Source organism: Ips typographus, linkage group LG3 (genome assembly GCF_016097725.1).
Source record: "Ips typographus isolate SLU linkage group LG3, UJ_Ityp_2.0, whole genome shotgun sequence".
Taxonomy (NCBI): Eukaryota; Metazoa; Arthropoda; class Insecta; order Coleoptera; family Curculionidae; genus Ips; species Ips typographus.
The window spans coordinates 8,788,914-8,808,698 of record NC_138424.1 but is presented as its reverse complement, the minus strand read 5'-3'; the positions used below and the strand labels follow the sequence as shown (position 1 = coordinate 8,808,698).

At 34.1% G+C, this 19,785-nt stretch overlaps 2 protein-coding genes across 2 annotated transcripts; one reads left to right on the top strand and one right to left on the bottom strand.

The window, feature by feature from the left end:
• The first annotated feature begins 78 nt into the window (after positions 1 to 78).
• Positions 79 to 19,776, top strand: Patr-1 (Protein associated with topo II related - 1). The gene is made up of 14 exons (XM_081976340.1): positions 79 to 238; positions 2,440 to 2,611; positions 2,668 to 2,840; positions 2,898 to 3,224; positions 3,282 to 3,324; positions 3,377 to 3,504; positions 3,560 to 3,726; positions 7,221 to 7,365; positions 7,423 to 7,581; positions 7,641 to 7,855; positions 7,913 to 8,087; positions 8,143 to 8,303; positions 16,867 to 17,008; positions 18,894 to 19,776. The coding sequence occupies exons 1-14, from the start codon at positions 182 to 184 to the stop codon at positions 19,149 to 19,151; spliced, it is 2,322 nt and encodes a 773-aa protein (XP_081832466.1). The 5' UTR covers positions 79 to 181; the 3' UTR covers positions 19,152 to 19,776.
• Positions 12,305 to 14,464, bottom strand: LOC145726987 (uncharacterized). The gene is made up of 3 exons (XM_081976341.1): positions 13,761 to 14,464; positions 13,485 to 13,713; positions 12,305 to 13,427 (listed from the first exon to the last, which is right to left on the bottom strand). The coding sequence occupies exons 1-3, from the start codon at positions 14,043 to 14,045 to the stop codon at positions 12,475 to 12,477; spliced, it is 1,467 nt and encodes a 488-aa protein (XP_081832467.1). The 5' UTR covers positions 14,046 to 14,464; the 3' UTR covers positions 12,305 to 12,474.
• Positions 19,777 to 19,785: the final 9 nt, after the last annotated feature.

Below are 19,785 nucleotides of genomic sequence, written 5' to 3'. Positions count from 1 at the left end.
CTTAACGGTCATAACGTGCAACAAAGATAGAGACGTTAGTTATGAAATGAATCATCAAACTTCAAATTAGTATCCGTCAATGATTATTTTGACAGTTGACAGTGACCATCATTTGAGGTGAGGAAATTGTGTTTTTGCAATTAGCGTAAAATGATAATGTTGAAAAAACTTGAGAAATCCAATGGCAAATTCGTTTTTTGACTTTGATACGTCTCAAAAAGGAGGACTGGGCCTAAAGGTAAGTTTGGTTAAACCATACTTATCGCTACTACACCTTCAATTTTGGGTGCAGATTTTTATCTTCTGTACCTGCTGATGGTAGGTTTGTTGCAATTTTTATGTTTAATTAAAAAAAACTACTCCAGTTTTATATATCTGCGTCAAATTAAAGTGTTTCTGTATGCTCAATGTGCATTTATAGTAAATTTTAAGTTTGCTATTCATCCAAGTATTGCAAATTGCAAAGTTAACCTTAAAACTTTAATTGCTTGTTTTAAACAAGTAAGCAGCTAGGCTAATAACGATTCTGGAGTTATTCTATATCATGTAATTAATGAAATTCAACACCACACTATCAATGCAGCCTTTGTTGAGACTTCGCAGTGTTTACTTTGGCAGCAGTAAACACATTATTTTATGATTAAGTCACATTGTTTTTTCTGTTGGGTGAGTGTTTAGGGGGTCTCATATTCATTAAATCTTCCTGCTTTATTTGCACTGATTTGTAACTACTCATACTCATTAACATCAACTAATGCCCAGTTATACAATAGTAGCATAACACATTTGACAGCAATGTTTTTTACATGACAAAGTTTAACTTAACTAGTCTGTGAATTGTGTTACTGTGATTCTACAACTGGACCTTATCCATACTATTTTTGTTACAGTTATTTCAAAATTATTTGCATCAATTTTGTCGGGTTGTACAATCACAGTTTAAGGGCCAGCTTTGTAAAGAAATATATCTTATAAACAATTCAATGATTTGTTAATAAGTCCATTTGACAACACTGTAATGTTGAATTACATGACACACATCCAGATTAGGATGATCACCAAAACAGGTTTATTTGATATTGGTGGGTATCAGATTTGTGGTAGTACAGTGACTTTGTCAAACCTGTACCTACATTATACAGTGTTGCTAAACTTCTGATTTTTTTCTAAAACAGATACATGCCTAAAAAAGGGATTACAGAAATTTGCCTGAAAATGTCTTCTTCTTAGGTCTTTTTTTTCCTGTGAAGGTTTTGTTATTCTCATTTTTGAGGACATATTGCTATTTTAACAAATTAGAATTCGAATTTTAAATTTAACAGGAGTTATGTTTTTTGTTTAATTTTGCAAGTGAAATATTTATCCTTTTTAACCAAAAAATTGAGTGGGTAGGGCAAAAAAGACAAAATGTCACAATATCTCTATTTTAGGCTTTTATCTATCCTGCAAGTTTCAACTTATTTCCTAGAAAGTTATAAATTATTCTTGAGATTGGACACTTTCTAGTGGTCAGATGGATGTCAAAATGATTTGACATCATCTGCATTCCAACAAAATTTAATTTAATATGTAACAATCAAATATACTCTCAAATATAGGTTGTTGTGGGTACACAAGAAAACATATAACTCAAATAAAATGTTAACCACCATTGGCACATTCATAGGTACTTTAAGCTGAGCTTAAGTGTGGTTCATACTGTGATTTTGTTACCTGTATTGTCACAGTTTGAACCCCACTTAACTCAAACTTGGCTTAAAGTAGGATGGTGCAAATAAGGGTAAAAGGTTTTTTTTTTAAATCTAAAACCATATCAAAAGGGCTCACACTTTTATGGGAAAAAAGTATTTCAAGTTTATAAAAACCACAATAAGTGAATTTTCTGGTTCCAAAAATATAGCCATAAACTTACACTTTTAAACAGTTTTCCTTTAAAATTTGTTTTTTGATTTATCCCTTTTCTTGTGTGCCCAAGATATCTGTACCCTTTGTGGGTAAATGTAATTAGTACTAATTATTATGGTGTATGTGTGCCTGCTTAGTATTGCATAAAGAAATATCATGATTACCATTATATGGTTATTACTTAAGTTTTGGTGGGACTTTTCAAAGTTTTTTTCAAGTTTTGTTAAGAATGCAATTAATAGTACAAGGTTGCTAAACTTTTTAATACCTACAAGAAAAATAGAAAAATGTTTAGAAAAATATTATCAGACTTTATATATTAAATAATTATTGATATCAGGCAAATTTGTATTAAATTTTTAGTATGAATGTGAGTGCTATTGTTCTCTTCACTGGAGTTTAGACACAGTGCATTTTTAAATTCAACTGAATAGGAACCACAAGAGTTTTATTTTGAACCCAAACATAAGCCTTTCAAATTTTTGCACTGGATTAGTACTAAATTCCATAAATCCATATTTTTATGATATTTAGAATGGTGAACCACTTTTACCTGAAGACGATGATGACGGTTATGAAAATGAAGAAGAATACGACGCATTAAATGACGAAACATTCGGTGCTTGTGAAGCTTTAGATGATTGGGAAGAGCAACATGAACAATTTGCTGAGATCAATGAGATCTCCAAACATGGCGACAAGCTTGGTATTTTGTTTGTTGGAGTAAACAATTCAGTATTTAATTTGCCTGTTTGGTTCTAGACACCACTTTGTCACACTTGGAATTAGACCCTTCATCCGATGAGAATTCTCCTCCTCCAGAGCTGCTAACTTTCCCTAAAAATTCCTCAGTTTGGGCTTACACACCTCAATCCAATGGAGATGTGTTCAATTCATCAATACTCTCCTCACTACAGAAAGCTTCAAAATCTTTTGTAAGTGTTATTTGTGATTTTTTCACGTGGTGTTGATGTAACTAAAATTGCTTTTAGATTGATACCCAAACCAGCCAGAATCCGGTGCTCTCTTATTTGAGCGGGCAAAGCAGTAATAATAACGCGCCACCTTTAAAATTTCCATCAAATACCGGGAAAATCTGTACTGTAGAAGAACTAGAAAAGAACCTGATTAAGAACTCGCAGCAACAAATTGCACAAGCTCAACAGATCCCTATTGAAACTAAACCTTTAGATGGACATATTCATCAACAAAACCATCTTCCACCAAACCAAATCAGCTCGCAACATGCTCAGGGACAACCGAGGCCTTTGTTGCCAATGCATCCGCATATGGTTCACCCTTATCACCCCATGCTGCAAGTGAGTATTTTTTTTCTGTGACTTTTCTGTACTACTGATTTGCTTCTAATATTTTAGCACCCCAACACTAGGTTGCCGCCTCCTGGAATGCCTCCCTTAAGTATGTTGCTGTTTATTGAAAATTACTGATAGTAATCAGCTTTGTTTTATAGATCTTCCACCACCAAATTTAAGGCATTTACCACCACCACTAAACCATCAAATGATGCCTCCAGGCTTCAGGATGTTGCCACCGCATTTAATGCCTCCTAGACCTCCGGGATACCCGTATCCTCTACCTGTAAGTGTTTTAACGGTGACAAAAGTGTAATATTAAGTTATGGAGTTATTGTCAGGTTAATCATCCATACAATTTTCCACCTCCTCCTCATGGAATGATGCCACAAATGATGGGGCCGAATAGGCAACATCCAGGGCCACAGCACCAGTACTCGCCTCAGAAGCAACAGTACCAGCACCAACAACAAATGGGTTATCAAAGGGTTCGACAAGATAGCGGCCGGTAAGTAATGTTTGATGTTTCTAAGTTTTTATTGGTTTTACTGTCATAAAGTTTAACAGTGTCTTTTGTAATGTTCAATAATATGAAGAATATTATGAAAATTGCTATTTCAGATTTTTGAAGCTCATTGCGGTGCATTTTTAAAATTTACTATGTTTTTTATGGTTATGAACTAATAAATAATTCAATTACATGAATCTGAAAACCTTTACCAAGAGATTAAGAGTAATTGTCTTTATGTTAGTTACTGATTTCTATTGTCCCTTTATTAGATTCTAACTAAATACCAATAAGTTGGTGCTTAAGTCAGTTTCTCTTGAAATACACATATTTACTGTAATTACTTTTTCCTAGGTTCAAAGCTTCACTTACACTAAATTTAGGAATTATTTATTCAGTCTACACCACAAAACAAAATCACTAATTTAGTAATTTATTAGTGTGTGAAGATTTACATAATAATAACAAAAAGTTGCACCCAGAAGTAATTGAGACAGCTACACTTTTTAGCACTCTCTATAAATAAATAAATAGATATTTATTGTGCAAACTTCAAGGGGTTACACAAAAGGCAGTCATTCGCTAGAGCGTTCTTCCATGATGCCCACTAACTAGAGATTTATAACAATAATACCCACTAAGTCTATCTATATTTACATACCTAGTTGTATCCAATTTAATCAACCCCTACTCTGTTCTTTAAAGTAAATAGCCTTTAGTTTGTTTTTGAGTGAGCTTTTACTGCAATCCACCACTAACCAGTACAGAGGCGAGTTAAGTAATTCTATACAATGAAATAAAAAGAAGTGCTTGTATTTCGATGTGTTATGCCGTGGAATATTAAATCTAACAATATTTCTTAGATTTAATGGATGCATATCATCCCTTGCTATAATGAGTTCATAAAGGTAGCTTGGAGTTTTAGTTAAAAGTATTTTCTGTATAAACAACACGGTATGTAGTTTTATACGGTAATTCATTTTTAAAATATTGTTACTTACATACAGAGGAGATATATGATCGTATTTATTTACACAGTAAATGAATCTCATACAAGCATTTTGCGCCTTTTGAATTTTTTTCTTATATTCATCAGTAAGATATTCATAATAAAGTACATCACAGTAATCGAGATAAGGTAATAAAAGAGTGTCAACTAGTCTGTTTAACCTCAGGTGGTACAATAAATTTTAGGGGATACAGAGATCTCAGTTTTATAAATACGGCTGATATCTTTCTAATGACATGCGTGACCACTCCAAAATTTTTTGCCGTTTCTACTTGGGGAATTATTATGTTATTTATATGTATGGTATTGAAGTTGTACACAGGAACCTTATTAATATTGGCTTTTGAGCCTATCAGCAAATACATACATTTAGCCACATTCAATCTCAACCCATTATTTGCCGACCATAGATCTATTCTACTTAAATCCTCATTTATTTTTTCTAACGCCCAACCAGCCGCTTCAGGGTAGAAATTTGCGACTAGCTGGGTGTCATCTGCATACAGAGGACTCTATGTCGCAAATCCAAAAAGACATTCAAATTTAACAAAGAAAAGTTATTTTTTTCAGAGGTATATTGCAATATAGGCTAAAGAAAAATTCCGGTAAAAACTGTAGTTTTTAAGAATTTTAGAGTAGCCATTCTTTTATGTGTCATATACCTAAAGAGTTTAGGGGATATCTGAGGAAAAAACTACGATAAATATAGTTTTGTTTCAAATTAGAGCATCTGACAAATAATGTGGACTAATTAAGAACAAAACAGATAGAAAAACGGAACATAAAAAAGAACACTATAAGGATCACAAATTGTGTAACCATATACGATTTTGAACGAATTTGTAGTAATAAATAATCGGTAACAGTAAGTTTTTTTTTGCCTAAAATTCTTTTTGACGTGTTTATTTATATTTACAATTTATTTATATTTGCACTTAAACCCTTGACCAAAAAAAGTAGATATTCGACCGGTTTTAAGACTGTTCTTTTTAAATCAATGGTTGGTTGAGTACAAACGCTGGTCGTTTCTACCACAATTCTGAATTATTAAAAATGCAATTAGTTTGCCTTAAACCAGAAGAACTCTGTCAAAGTTCAGAGGAGTCAGACTCAAACAGGTAATATTACTTTTGTAACAGTCTTTCGTCTTAAAGTTGACAAGATTTTTGATTCGACGTTATAATACAAATTGCGATCACTAATTTACTTTTTACCCGAATCTTAAGGTTGCCATAAAGCCTACACAATGCTCGATTGGATAAACTTTCTAGGGTTAGTCTTTGAAGTAAAAAAAGTCTCTGAAATGAAGCTTCACTCAATTAATGATGTATAAGGTGACTAAAGAAGAGTGGCTGGTAGGTTTTGTTGCTGTTTTTCCTTCTTTCATCTGAGGCACTATAAATACCTTCTTAAAGTTTTGTTTATTTTCTTATTAAGATCAAAGTGAAGAGCACTATTACAACAGATGACAAAATTGCTAAAGTTATTTAGAAAAACAGTGGTTTTAAGTGATTAATCTTGGTCTGTCAGCTACTCATAGCAGATACTCTCAAAAAAAAATCAATAGGACACCTGAGTAAAAAGGACTTGACTAAAAGTTGTTAGTAATGAAGATAGCGTCTATTTTAAGTTTTTTTCAAGATAACAATATATTTGAAATTATGTAGGTGTGCACTTCTCTCTCTCCAATGGCGCTACAGCCCAAATTGAGCCTTGGCCTCCTTTATCTTCCGCCTCCATCTCATTTTCATTTAGTGGTCCAAAGATCCGTCTTAGTATTCTTCTTTCAAACACCTCCAGGTTATTCGGTGATTTCTTTGTCATAACCCATGTCTCACATCCATAGCATAGTATCGGCCTGATGATGGTTTTGTATATCCTGATTTTCGATTTTCTGTGTATGAGTTTGACGCGGAATATATGGGATTGCCGATATTATTCGATGTTGTATCTCCGATTCCTCTGATCTTCTCGTGTTGAGTTCAACACCTAGATATGGAAAGCTCGGGACAGCATCCACGTTATCCTCTACTCTGAGGTAGTTTTCGTTTCCTCTTGTTCTTGCCTGGATTAGTGTTTTTGTCTTTTGTGTATTTATTTCGAGTCCGATGTTTCTGGCCTCTCTCTTCAGTTGTGTGTATATTTCTGCCGCCTCTTCCGCTTTGCGGGACATAATATTGATATCATCTGCGTAGGCGGCCAGTTGTACCGATTTGTTTGTTAATAAGTTTGACCTCCCAGCGTTTGTTTGTCGTATGATGTATTTCAGAGCCAAGTTAAACAGTGTCCGTGGGGGGAATATCTCCGTCATTTCGTTTTGTATACACGTATTGTTGCCATCGTTGATTCCATTGTTGCTTTTATTAGTCGGATGTGCACTTAGTTGAATTCAAATTGACAGTCTTCTGTTAGCGGCACTTTTAAGTCAATTTTTTATACTTTTCATATATCTCTAGTTTTACCCTTAAGTAATTTGCCTTTCTAGCTACAACAATCGAGACCAACATGAATCGGTCAACAGAGACGAATACTCTGGTTTAATGACGGCAAAAGACAAACAATGGCTGCTCAACATTCAAATGATTCAACTTAATACGGGCACTCCGTATTTTGATGACTATTACTACACCGTAAGCCGTATTACTATCACCGGCATTCTTTAATACTAAAAGTGGGGTCTATTGCAGATTTACAAGGAGCGGAAAGCCTCCAAGAACACTCAACAAAATGATAAAAAGTTTCAGCTCGTTGGCAGGCAGAGGAGGAACAGTGAGAGACAGGAAAACAACCTCACACCTAGAGTGCACACACCATTGCAGTTTGAGAACTCTTTGGGAAAATTACAAGTTTGTAGTTCTGTTAAATTGGTGCTTTTAACGTGAATTATTGGGGGTTGGTTGTTTAGTTTGCTTCGGTGACGGCTCCCAGGAAAATAATCGAAATGGACTTGGTCCACCCGGACAGAGACCTGGAGGCACCAGCCAAAGAAACTCGAAGAACCAAGCAGTACCTGCTGGATTTAGAAGCGTTGTACACTCTTCTACTAAAAGCGGAAGACTTAAAAAATCCTCTTTATTCCAGCAACAAGGAAAAATTGAGAGAGATGAAACAAAAACAAAGGTTGGTCACTGTTGCTACTACTTCCCCTTAAATGTTGCAGCGTGTTTTGTTAATCAGGTTAAGGGAATTGGAACAAGCCACAACACCTGAACAGAAACAGGAAGTTTTAAGGTTATTCAAATTGGAGAGCGAGCCGGTAGTGGAAAATCAGTTGGACTACATTACAAAGCTGTGCAATGGGTTTCTGCAAGACGACAAGTTCGCTAGTTATCTAAATATTAGGAAAGGAAAGGTGAAAAAAAAACATTTGACTGCTTGACAATTCTTGTACAATACCTTTTTTACAGATGTTACTGTTACGGTTATTGCCTCAGTTAGTAGCGGTGGAATGTTTTGAGAGTCAGCTTCTGGAAATTTGGACTAAAGTGTTGCTTAGTTTACCGGTTACTGGACGCAGAGATACTGCCGGTGATAATCTTCTGCCCAAGTTGTACCCCTATTTTAAAGCGTAAGTTTACTCTTTTTAGTTACTCTGTGATTTTGCCAAGTTAGTTTTACCATTATTATTGTGGTTCATGAATACTGAAATTCAAGCAAAATTGGTATGACATCAGAAGTTCCCATAATTTGTGCCAACATAAAGTTTGATAAAACAATATTATATGCATGAAAACCAAATTGAATCCACCGCTAACGGATTGGTAGCAATGAGTAATGTTGTCAGGTTTTAATACCAGATGGCATTGCTGTGTTTCTGTCAAACTTAGTTTTTACTTAGAAAAATGGAAGATTTAGAAAACTTGTAGAGGATTATGGCAGTTTTGGGGAGATTTTCAGTAGTATTTAGGGGCCTCTGATATTTCCAAAATGTGAAAATGATACTTTTGGTCATCAGAAAAATCTTGAAAGTTTTAGGACATTTGCACATGCGTTTTCGGCAATAATTGCAAGTCTTTGCCATTTCCAAAATTTTTCAGGTTATTGGATAGGAAATTTAATAAACATTCTAAAAATGTGCTTAAAATACTAATTTTTCTCACTCCAAGTGGGTTTTACACACATTTTTGTCGCTGACTGTGCTCTCAAGCTGTTTTTCTGGCAGTTCATACATTGACACCGTTTTTCTCACTCGCTTTACCCAATTTTGTAGTGTTTTTCAGGTTATTGGATAGGAAATTTAATGAGGATTCCAAAAATGTGCTTAAAACAGTCATTTTCCTACTCCAAGTGGGTTTTAAAGATGATTTTGTCCCTGACTGTCTTTTCAAACTGTTTTCCTGGCAGTTCATACATTGACACCGTTTTCTTGACTTTAGGCAATTTTGTAGTGTTTTTCAGGTTATTGGATAGGAAATTTAATGAGGATTCCAAAAATGTACCTAAAACAGTCATTTTCTCACTCCAAGTGGGTTGTAAAGACGATTATGTCTCTGACTGTCCTAGCAAACTGTGTTTCTGACAGTTCAAACTTGACACCGATTTTCTCACTGACTACCAAATTTTGTAGTGTTTTTCAAGTTATTGGATAGGAAATTTAATGAGGATTCCAAAAATGTGCTTAAAAAAGTAATTTTTTCACTCCAAGTGTGTTAACAGGCCTTTTTTGTCCCTGACTGTCTTTTCAAATTGTTTTCCTGGCAGTTCATACATTGACACCGTTTTTCTCCCTGACTTTACCCAATTTTGTAATGTTTTTCAGGTTATTGGATAGGAAATTTAATGAGGATTCCAAAAATGTACTTAAAATAGTCATTTTCTCACTCCAAGTGGGTTTTAAAGACGATTTTGTCCCTGACTGTCTTTCAAACTGTTTTCCTGGCAGTTTATATATTGACACCGTTTTTCTCTCTGACTTTACTCAATTTTGTAGTCTTTTTCAGGTTATTTGATAGGAAATTTAATGAGGATTCCAAAAATGTGCTTAAAACAGTAGTTTTCTCACTCCAAGTGTGTTTAACAGGTCTTTTTTGTCCTTGACTGTCTTTTCAAACTGTGTTTCTGGCAGTTCAAACTTTGACACCGCTTTTCTTCCTGACTGTACCCAATTTTGAAGTGTTTTTTCAGGTTATTGGATAGAAAAATTAATGAGGATTCCAAAAATGTACTTAAAATAGTCATTTTCTCACTCCAAGTGGGTTTTAAAGACGATTTTGTCCCTGACTGTCCTATCAAACTATGTTTCTGACAGTTCAAACTTGATACCACTTCTCTCACTGACTGTACCAAATTTTGTAGTGTTTTTCAGGTTATTGGATAGGAAATTTAATGAGGATTCCAAATATGTACTTAAAATACTCATTTTCTCACTCCAAGTGGGTTTTAAAGACGATTTTGTCCCTGACTGTCTTTTCAAACTGTTTTGCTGGCAGTTCATATATTGACACCGTTTTTCTCCCTGACTTTACCCAATTTTGTAGTGTTTTTCAGGTTATTGGATAGGAAATTTAATGAGGATTCTAAAAATGTACTTAAAATACTCATTTTCTCACTCCAAGTGGGTTTTAAAAACGATTTTGTCCTTGACTATCCTATCAAACTGCGTTTCTGACAGTTTAAACTTGATACCACTTTTCTCACTGACTGTACCCAATTTTGTACTGTTTTCAGGTTATTGGATAGGAAGTTTATTGAGAATTCCAAAAATGTGCTTAAAACAGTCATTTTTTCACTCCAAGTGTGTTAACAGGCCTTTTTTGTCCCTGACTGTCTTTTCAAACTGTTTTTCTGGCAGTTCATACATTGACACCGTTTTTCTCCCTGACTTTACCCAATTTTGTAATGTTTTTCAGGTTATTGGATAGGAAATTTAATGAGGATTCCAAAAATGTACTTAAAATAGTCATTTTCTCACTCCAAGTGGGTTTTAAAGACGATTTTGTCCCTGACTGTCCTATCAAACTGTGTTTCTGACTGTGTGACTTTAAATACCTCTGGCAATTAAAAAAAAACTTGGAAGGTTTAGGACATTTTTAGAAGCTTCTAAAACTTTTTGGAAGGTTTTTTAGTAGTATTTAGGGGTCTCTGATATTTCCAAAATGCGTTTAAAGGCTTTTGACAGTTGAAAAAATCTTGGAAAGTTTAGGACTTTTGCAGATGCCTCTGGTGATTTTTGTACGTTTTCGGTAGTATTTAGAGGTGTTTGCCGAGTTAAAAATGAAACCAGAGTTAAAAATGCAATTTTTAAAGATTCAAACTTGAGGCAGTGAAAGTTCCTAATTTTCCAAATCAGAAAAGCGTTTTCTAGCTGTCAAAAGTCAAAATGCTGTCTCACAAATGTAAAATTTTCTATTTTCAGTTTGTTCAAATTGGAACAGTGGTTTTTGAGTTGAAAATTTAATTTTCAAAGATTCAAACTTGAGACAGGGGGACAAAAGTTTAAAATGTTTTTTCCAAATCAGAAAAGCGTTTTCTAGTGTCAAAAGTCAAAAAAACTGCCTTAATACTGAAACATTTTTATTTTTCCCACTGTCCAAATTGAAACAGTGCTTTTAGAGTTGCAAATGCAATTTTTAGAGATTGAAGCTTTAGACAGTGAGATAGAAGTTAATAATGTTAATTTTTAAAGCCAGAAAAGCGTTTTTTAGTGTCACAAGTCAAAAAGCTGTCTCACAACTGTTAAATTTTCAATTTTCAGACTGTCTAAATTTGAATAGTGTAATTTTAGATTTAAAAATGCAATTTTTAAAGATTCAAACTTGAGACAGGGGAAGATCCTAATTTTCCAAATCAGAAAAGCGTTTTCTAGTGTCAAAAGTCAAAAAAACTGCCTTACTACTGTCAAATTTTTAATTATCACACTGTCCAAATTGGTACAGTGCTTTTAGAGTTAAAAATGCAATTTTTAAAGATTCAAACTTGAGACAGGGGGAGTTCCTAATTTTCCAAATCAGAAAAGCGTTTTCTTTTCAAAATTTTCAAAATGACTTTAAATGCCTCTGGTAGTTTAAAAAAAAACTTGGAATGTTTAGGACATTTTTAGAGCCTTTTGAAAGATTTTTCAGTAATATTTAGGGATCTCTGGAATTTCCAAAATACTTTTAAAAACCTTTGGCGAATTAAAAAAAAGTCTTGGAAAGTTTATACCATTTCCAAAATGCCTCTGACAATTAAAAAAAAAACATGGAAGGTTTAAGACATTTTTAGAGGCTTCAGAAACTTTTTGAGAGGTTTTTCGTTAGTATTTAGGAGTCTCTGGTATTTCCAAAATAATTTTAAATGCTTCTGACAAATTAAACAAATTCTCGGAAGGTTTAGGACACTTGTAAAGTTCTGAAAAGCTTCTTGAGAGGTTTTCAACACTAATTAGAGTCATTTGATATTTCCACAATGCTTTTAGAGTTTTTTTGTAACTGCAGGGACAATAGGCTTGTTTTCCTATCCAAGGAAGTTTTTTTATTGGCAAACAAAGCGCCAAAAAGACAATTCTATTGCACAATCCAATCCGCAGTTTAGGTAATTCAAATCTGCATCGAAATTAGGTCAAAATATAGCAAAAACTCTAAAACTAAAAAGTTTTTATATTTATTTATTAGCCCGAAACTTTATTTTAAATTTGCGATAACATAGTAAATAAAAGAAATAATAGACATTTTAAAAATTTTGTTGCAAAAACACACTTTTACTGACATCCACTTTAATTCAACCTTTTTATTGCTAACATACTCTTTCTAAATAATCTCTTACATTACCTGGGGTTGGATGAAAGCATTCATTTTACAAAAATTACTCTTATACATGCTGATATTCCGTTTGGCTGCATACACCCTGTCCAAATTTCCAACCAACAACAACACCGCTGAAAAAATATTGGGTTGCTTCACTGTTATCAATCTGGATACGAGCGTTTCAATCACTTCCGGGGTCCACATTATAGAAAAAGCCACAATACACTTGTTTACGTTTAAACTCCAATCGGTTTTTGGCAGTTTCACTTCAGTTAATTTAGTGTAAAATACTACGGCAAAATACCCTAGCACTACAGTGAAAAGGTCGAAAGCTTTTAAAGTTGTTGGGTCTTCCAGGCAGTTTGTAGAGACGTTTTGTGGTGGTGATTTAAACAAGTACTGCCCTCTGAAGGTGGGGATTTTAACGTCTTTGTGTTCCTCTTGGAATTTGTTGATTACGATGTAAACGTTACGGAGTATACGGTCGATTTCTGCCTGTTTCGTGTGGTTTTTTTGGATTTTAAGTAAATTCTCACTTCCGGCAGATAGTCTAGTTTCATTGAAGTTTGCCCACAAATCTGAAGGAGTTTCTAGTGAATTGTCACTATTTGCAGCTTGCAGGGTCATTAAAAGGTACAACAGTGCAACTAATAAAGACGGGACAGTTAGAATAACACCACATTTTCCTGCAACCACTAGTTGTGAGTCTTGTTTTATATTAATAGGGCTCTTAGGTGGGCTGCTAGTGGGTGCAGGGGGTTTCACCGTAAAAACATCCAACTTAGTGGAGCTTTCTGAAGTCTGGTCAAAAAAAAGTCCTACAGGGTTAGGGCTTTCTGAAACTTCTTCAATTGTGTTGTTTTCAGAGGTAACCTCTGAAGAAGGTTTCTTATTGGCTTCTTCCGAACACTTTTGTGTTATTTGGCAAGTGTTGAGCAGCGACAAGGCACTTGTAGTGAATGAATAAACTGCAAAAGAGTATACATGTCAACCCAACTAGCATACACTAATAAAGATTATAATACCCAATAAGGCCTGATATAAAAATACCCGCCAAAAACAGTTCCGATCCTCAAATCGGTCTTGTTCAAGCTTTCTTTGGTAAACATTCCTCTCACTTTGATTTTTGAGCTTTTTCCTCACATTTCCTTCAACTAGGCTGTGGTAGCTTTGGAGAAAACTTTCAATTCGATCTTTTTCACTTCTAGTGTCTTCGATCTCATTATTCCGATCGGGAGGAGTTATTTCTGGAATCTACCCAACCACATATTTCCAAATTTTCTGTACAGTTGGCAACTTACCCGTTGAAATACTGCTTCAGTTGACAAACTATCATTCATAATAATAGCCACATCTTCAATGTGGTTGTCCATTAAGCCAGTTTCCTCGATATTAAAATTTCTGGAGAGCACGACCGCACTACTAACATAGAATATGCCTAAAAAGATGGTGGACACGCTCTCAGCGATAAAAGTCCATAAACTGGGATTTTTCTCCCCGATTTTGGCCTGATGCACAAAAAACAGAAACGTGAAAAGTCCGGTGGGTAGCAGAATCCCCGCGGTAAGGGCGTAAAGTTCAAACATTGTTACCGACCTGTTGGTTAAGTGACTTCTGTCGGGGATTCGTAAGAAAAGCACCCATATGGCTTTAGTAACTGTAACAGGTGATGGGGTTATACGGGCCGATTAACCGTAACAGTATCAAAGTCCTATATTTGTTGATTTGTTTGTATTTTTGAAGTGATTATTTTCTTGATTGACATAACAGTAGATTATATAAAAAGTGACTAATAGAGCGTACAAAGACAGATATAAGTAGCCAAGAATAATTATGATTTACTAAAGTGTTAGTGACTTTTGGATTAACGCAAAAACTTCATCATTCAGAATATTTACGTGTCCTACATGGTTACGTCATCCTGCTTTTGTTTGATTTTTGGTATATTAGGCTTTAACCCATGTAACAGCACAGCTAAATAATTAATATAAATAATATTGCTTGAAATTTCATGTAGGTTTCAAAAATAAAATAAAAAGTATGTCTTTCCAACAATTCAGGCAATGGAATTTTGGACGAGTAATCTTGGCGTTTTAAACTCACGGAAAACCTTCACAAATCGAAAAAATGTCAGTTTCTCAGACTCTAAAACACATTTTCGACGCGAAAAAGCTTAAAAATGACATTCATATCAACGTTGCCAAAGCCAAAACTCTTGATTCAGTCATTTTGGCAACGTCGAAAATCTCAGCAACTTCTGGAAATTTTTTGAAGATTTCAAATTGCTTTAGAAGCATACAGAAGATTTTAGACGGTTTTGAAAACTTTCAAAAGCTTTTTGAACTACTTGAGAGCATTTGGAAGGTTTTTGGACTGTTTAAACATATTGAAGGTTCTGGAATTCTTTAGAGGCATTTGGAATCTCTTACACAGTTCACAAAATTTTTTGGAAGCTTCAAAACTGCTTTAATGTCTTTTGGGAGCTTCTAGACTAGTTGAAAAGCATTTGGAATTTTTTAGACTGTTTTTGAAAGACTTCCGACTGCTCTAGAGGCATTTTGGAGTTTCTGTAGTGTTTTGAAATCTTTTTAGACTCTTTTAGGAGCATTGATGGTTCTGGACTTCTTTTAAGACATGTGAATTTGAACTTTTCAAAGCTTTGAAAATGCTTTAGAAGCATACGGAAGCTTTTAGACTGCCTTGAAATTTTTTGAGAGCTTCTAGACGTGTTAAAGATTATTTGGAAGCCTTTAGAGTGTTTTAAAAGCTTTTGGAACCTTCTAGCCTGTTTTGGAAGGCTTTAGACATATTTTGGAGTTTCTGTAGTGTTTTAAAACGTTTTTAGACTACTTTAGGCGCATTTGGAAGGTGTTTGGGCAGTTTAAAGAGCCCTGAAGGTTCTGGACTGCCTTTAAGACATTTGAAACCTTGTAGACGGTTCTAAAAACTTTTGGAAGCTGTTAAATTGCTTTAGAAGCATACGGAAGCTTTTGAGAGTTTCTAGATAAATTGAAAAGCATCTGGAAGCTTTTAGAAGCTTCTAGGCTGCTTTGTAAGCTTTGCAAGGCATTTTAGAGGTTTTATAGTATTTTGGAATGTTTTTACATTTTTTTATACCTCTTCAGGAGTATTTGGACATTTTTTGGCCAGTTTAAATTTGTAAATTGATACTTATACATTTTGCAATATTTTTTTGTCGTTCAGAAGCCTTCATTATCTCAATATAGCAATTTTTTGTCAAAACAGTTTTTAGTTTAGTTTATTTTTAAAAACTTGAAAAGCTTGTTTTGTAAAAAAAAATAGTTAAACCATACAAAAATAGCGGTAAATAAGAACAAAACGAAGAAAAAAAGCAAAAAATCATCAACAAAATCTGTCAAAAGACGCGTTTTTGCATAAATCGTTCACATTAGATGTTAAAGGTTGGTTGCTTGTATTATTTACAAAAAGCAAAATTTCTAGAAATCCGGACTCTAGTTAGCTTAGGACTCTTGCAAAATAAGCTTAGTTTAAAGCTTATTTAGCAGTGAGATGCAACTATCAAATGCAAAACAGTTCTATCTCGTATTTACACAATAAAGCCCCAAATTTGGCATTTTTGTGAGGTTAAGTGACACTTTGATATGTTTCTTAAGTCACCTGACAGGTGTCAACTGTCTAAACTCATTCAGCGCTTACATACATATACATAGTTGTATTTCTTTGATAAACCGCACTGCAAGTTGTATTTATAGATAGATTTGTATTTTATAGTTGTATATATAGATTTATAGATTTATAGATCTAGATAACATCTAGAGAGATGTTAAATTTAACAGTTGTAACGTTAAGTGACCTAAGATCAAAGTGTTGCTTAACGTCAGAACTGACAATTTTGGCTTCATAGAACTGTAAACACAACTTACAGTGCAATTCTTCAAAGAAACACATCTATGACATTTTACAGTTTTGACAGCTGTAACGTGACGCAAGCAAAGTATTAAAGTGTTCCTTAACGTCCCAACTGTCAAATTTGGCTCCATGGAGCTTTAAACACAACTTCCAGTGTAATTCCTCAAATTAGCAACTATGTATTGCTAATTTTATAGTTTCAGGTCACTGGTGAACAGGTTTCGACAGCTGTCACGTGACGTAAGGAAAGTATAAAAGTTAAAAGGGTTCCTTAACGTCAGAACTGTCAAATTTGGCTCCATGGACTACTTACCGTGTGATTCCTCAAAGAAACACATCTACTTGGCATTTTATAATTTCCAAATAGTACAATTGCCTGGATTGTTGCTTTTGATGTGCATTTATTAGCTTTATCTTCGTCATTCTCTTAAAATTCACATACATTTCTGAGAATTTTCCGTCTCTACCTATCCTATATTACATTGTTGGTAAATAAGTGTGATTATTTGGTTGCAGGTTTGTTCAAACGTGCACAATGTCAGATATCACAGACATGATCTCTGGTTTAGTTGAGGAAGTTAAGCAGCAAGAGAACAGTAGAAGTACGCCCCTGAGTCACGTGGGAAAAGCGCCTCTTTACTTTGTGGTACTAAATAAGGTAAGACTATTTTCAGACAATTTAATTGGCGGCACTCATAGTTAGTTAGTTAGTTAGTCTTCTTTATTTCTAATTATGGTCACAATACATTTCCTGTAACTACAAAAAACATACATGGAAACACAAAAAAAACAGCGTCATTTTAAGATGAGCGTATACCTAATAGTCTCTTACATAATCCCTGATACAATATGGCTCTAAATTAATTAACATCTGTTTTACCTTTCTTTTAAAAAGTTTCTCATTTCTTTCTAATTTTAAATCATTTTCTAATGTATTATTAAAAAGCTTCAAACAGGCATAATATGGATTTTTTTCGGTTATAGTTAATCTGTGTATCGGATAATTTACATTTATGCTTCGAGTGTTATAACTATGATGTACCTCCAGATCAAACATACTTTTGTGTTTGAAAAAGAAAACTATACATTCATAAAATATATAGTCCCCACACCGTCAGAATGCCATTAGCTTTGAAAACCCCCCTGCAGCTCTCCCTGTATCCCATTTTCTTGACTATTCTGCTAAGTGCTCGTTTTTGTAAAACAAAAATTTTTTCCATTAAGCTATTAGAACCCCAAAATATTATCCCATACTTGAGCACAGATTCAAAGTTTGCGTAATATAGGATTTTTAATGTTCTTTCATTCATGTATTTCGCAGTGACTCGTATGCCATAGCAAACTGAACTAAGCTTTTTGTTTAACTCTAAAATATGAAGTGAATTCCAAGAAATTTGGTATGTTCTACGAGCTCTGTATTTGATTGTCCAAAAGTTAGTGTTCCAGGTTTTTCAATTTTGAATTGTTTTGTTCTAAAGAGTAGAACCTTTGTTTTATTATTATTAAGTAATAATCTGTTACTTTTAAACCAATCTTGTGCTCTACAAAATAAGTTTTCTCCCGATAGTGGACCCCTTTCTACATTTCTTCCCCCTGTCAATAAATTCGTATCATCAGCATAACACGTCACATGCTCATTTTCTGAAAGCAGAAAGTTGCTCAGGTCATTAAGAAATACAATGAATAAAATAGGTCCCAGTATGCTTCCCTGTGCAATTCCAATTTTATTTTCCTTCAGACTTGAGAAATAATTCTGTTCATTTTTTAATATTTTAACTTTTTGTTGCCTATTAGTTAAATATGATGAAAACAAATGTAAAGTTTGACCTCGTACACCGTAAGCCTTAAGTTTTCTAAGCAACATATCTGGGTCAACACAGACGTACGCCCTTGACAGGTCCAAGAAGATGCCAATCGCCAGGTTACCTTTTTCCATACTTTCTATATCGGTTTAGTTCCATCTTTTCTAATATCCGTTTTGTAAAGTTAAATATTGCAGTCTGCGTGGACCTTCCAGGCACATAACCATGCTGATTTAAGCTCAATAAATTACAATGCTTGAAAAAATCTATCAACCGTTTACACATACATAATTCAAAAATTTTTGAAAAAGCCGGCAACAAACTAATAGGCCTGTAGTTTTCCATCAAATCCGCATTTCCTTTTTTAAATAAAGGCTTAATCAACGCTATCTTTAATTGCTCTGGAAATATACCATGTTTGAAGGAATTTTAATTTACAGAGTGTCCGTTTTAACAGTCGAGGTGATTGTAGCTCGTGTATGTTCGGTTGTTCATTATAATTGAAACACCCTGAAAACGAACGAAACTTAAGTATTTCCTAACAAAACCAAAAACGACGTCACTGCAATCTTATCGTTGACAGACTTTAGAAGTTTGTGGTTTCCAGAAGTCACTAAATATGAAAATTTCTGGTTAGCCACACACCACTTCTCGCTTTTAATCAACTAAAAACTAGAAGAATGCAAGTGTCTTGGACTCCTGTTCAGCCACCTTAAATCATAAATAACTAATAATTTTCAGTTGGGTGTGTCTGCCTTGGTCGGTCTATTCCTCCGAGCCGAAAAAATCTTCTCGACCGTAGACACGACAGAAAAACAGCGCAAAGACTGGTCCGACTTTCTTGTATCGTGGGCTAAACACGCCGGAAGCGTTAGCAAAGTGGCCGTACCTCTGGAGAGTATTCCAGTAGAGATTTTTGAAAAACACACAGTCAGATTTAACGAGCTATCACCGGATAAACGGGCTATACTTCTGAAACATTTCGTGGACGTCTCCTAAACTCACTGAACCTCTAGATGTCCCGTGGATTGGAGAATAGGTAAGATTCTGTTTCGGTTTTTTCTTTATATATTTTTTTTAATTAAACGACATTGTGAGCTTTTTTTATTTTCCTGAACCTTGTTTGAAGTTTTTATATAATATATTGTGAGAAAAAATTGTACCAATGCGGAGTAGTTATATTTGTAAAATACTTTTTAATTCAATGTTTTAAATTACATTTTATTCGTAACGATAACGGTTTGGTACATGAAAGAAATTGTGATTTTTCGTTTGTTGTTAACGTTGTATTGTTTACCTGGAAAGGTACGATTTACTCATTTAACATAAAACTTTTTAGTATTTTTAATGACAGAATTAGAATTTGTTGTGTACTTTATATGATTTTGTATCATAGTAAGAGTAAATCGGACTTGAACAATTCCCTATCGTGAAAGTATATTTGTTTTAAGTAGCGACAAGGGACTACGTTTACGTAAGGTTATCTATTTTTTTACGTTTAGGTGATTTTACGGATATCAAAAATATGTTGAAATGATATCGCTCTTTATTATTACTGCTTATTTCTAATTAGGCTTGAAATGAACCATGTCTGAAACAATAATAAAATCCATACTTAGACTTACTTGTAGTT

What these genes read in the sequence shown, in the direction of transcription:
- Patr-1 (XM_081976340.1), top strand. Translation starts at nt 182, where the DNA reads ATGGCAAATTCGTTTTTTGACTTTGATACGTCTCAAAAAGGAGGACTG. An exon ending in GATACCCGTATCCTCTACCT is followed by an intron (nt 3,505 to 3,559) that starts GTAAGTGTTTTA and finishes AGTTATTGTCAG; the next exon opens with GTTAATCATCCATACAATTT. An exon ending in GAGATGAAACAAAAACAAAG is followed by an intron (nt 7,856 to 7,912) that starts GTTGGTCACTGT and finishes TTTGTTAATCAG; the next exon opens with GTTAAGGGAATTGGAACAAG.
- LOC145726987 (XM_081976341.1), bottom strand. Translation starts at nt 14,045, where the DNA reads ATGTTTGAACTTTACGCCCTTACCGCGGGGATTCTGCTACCCACCGGA. An exon ending in CTGAAGCAGTATTTCAACGG is followed by an intron (nt 13,714 to 13,760) that starts GTAAGTTGCCAA and finishes GTGGTTGGGTAG; the next exon opens with ATTCCAGAAATAACTCCTCC. An exon ending in TTTATATCAGGCCTTATTGG is followed by an intron (nt 13,428 to 13,484) that starts GTATTATAATCT and finishes ACTCTTTTGCAG; the next exon opens with TTTATTCATTCACTACAAGT.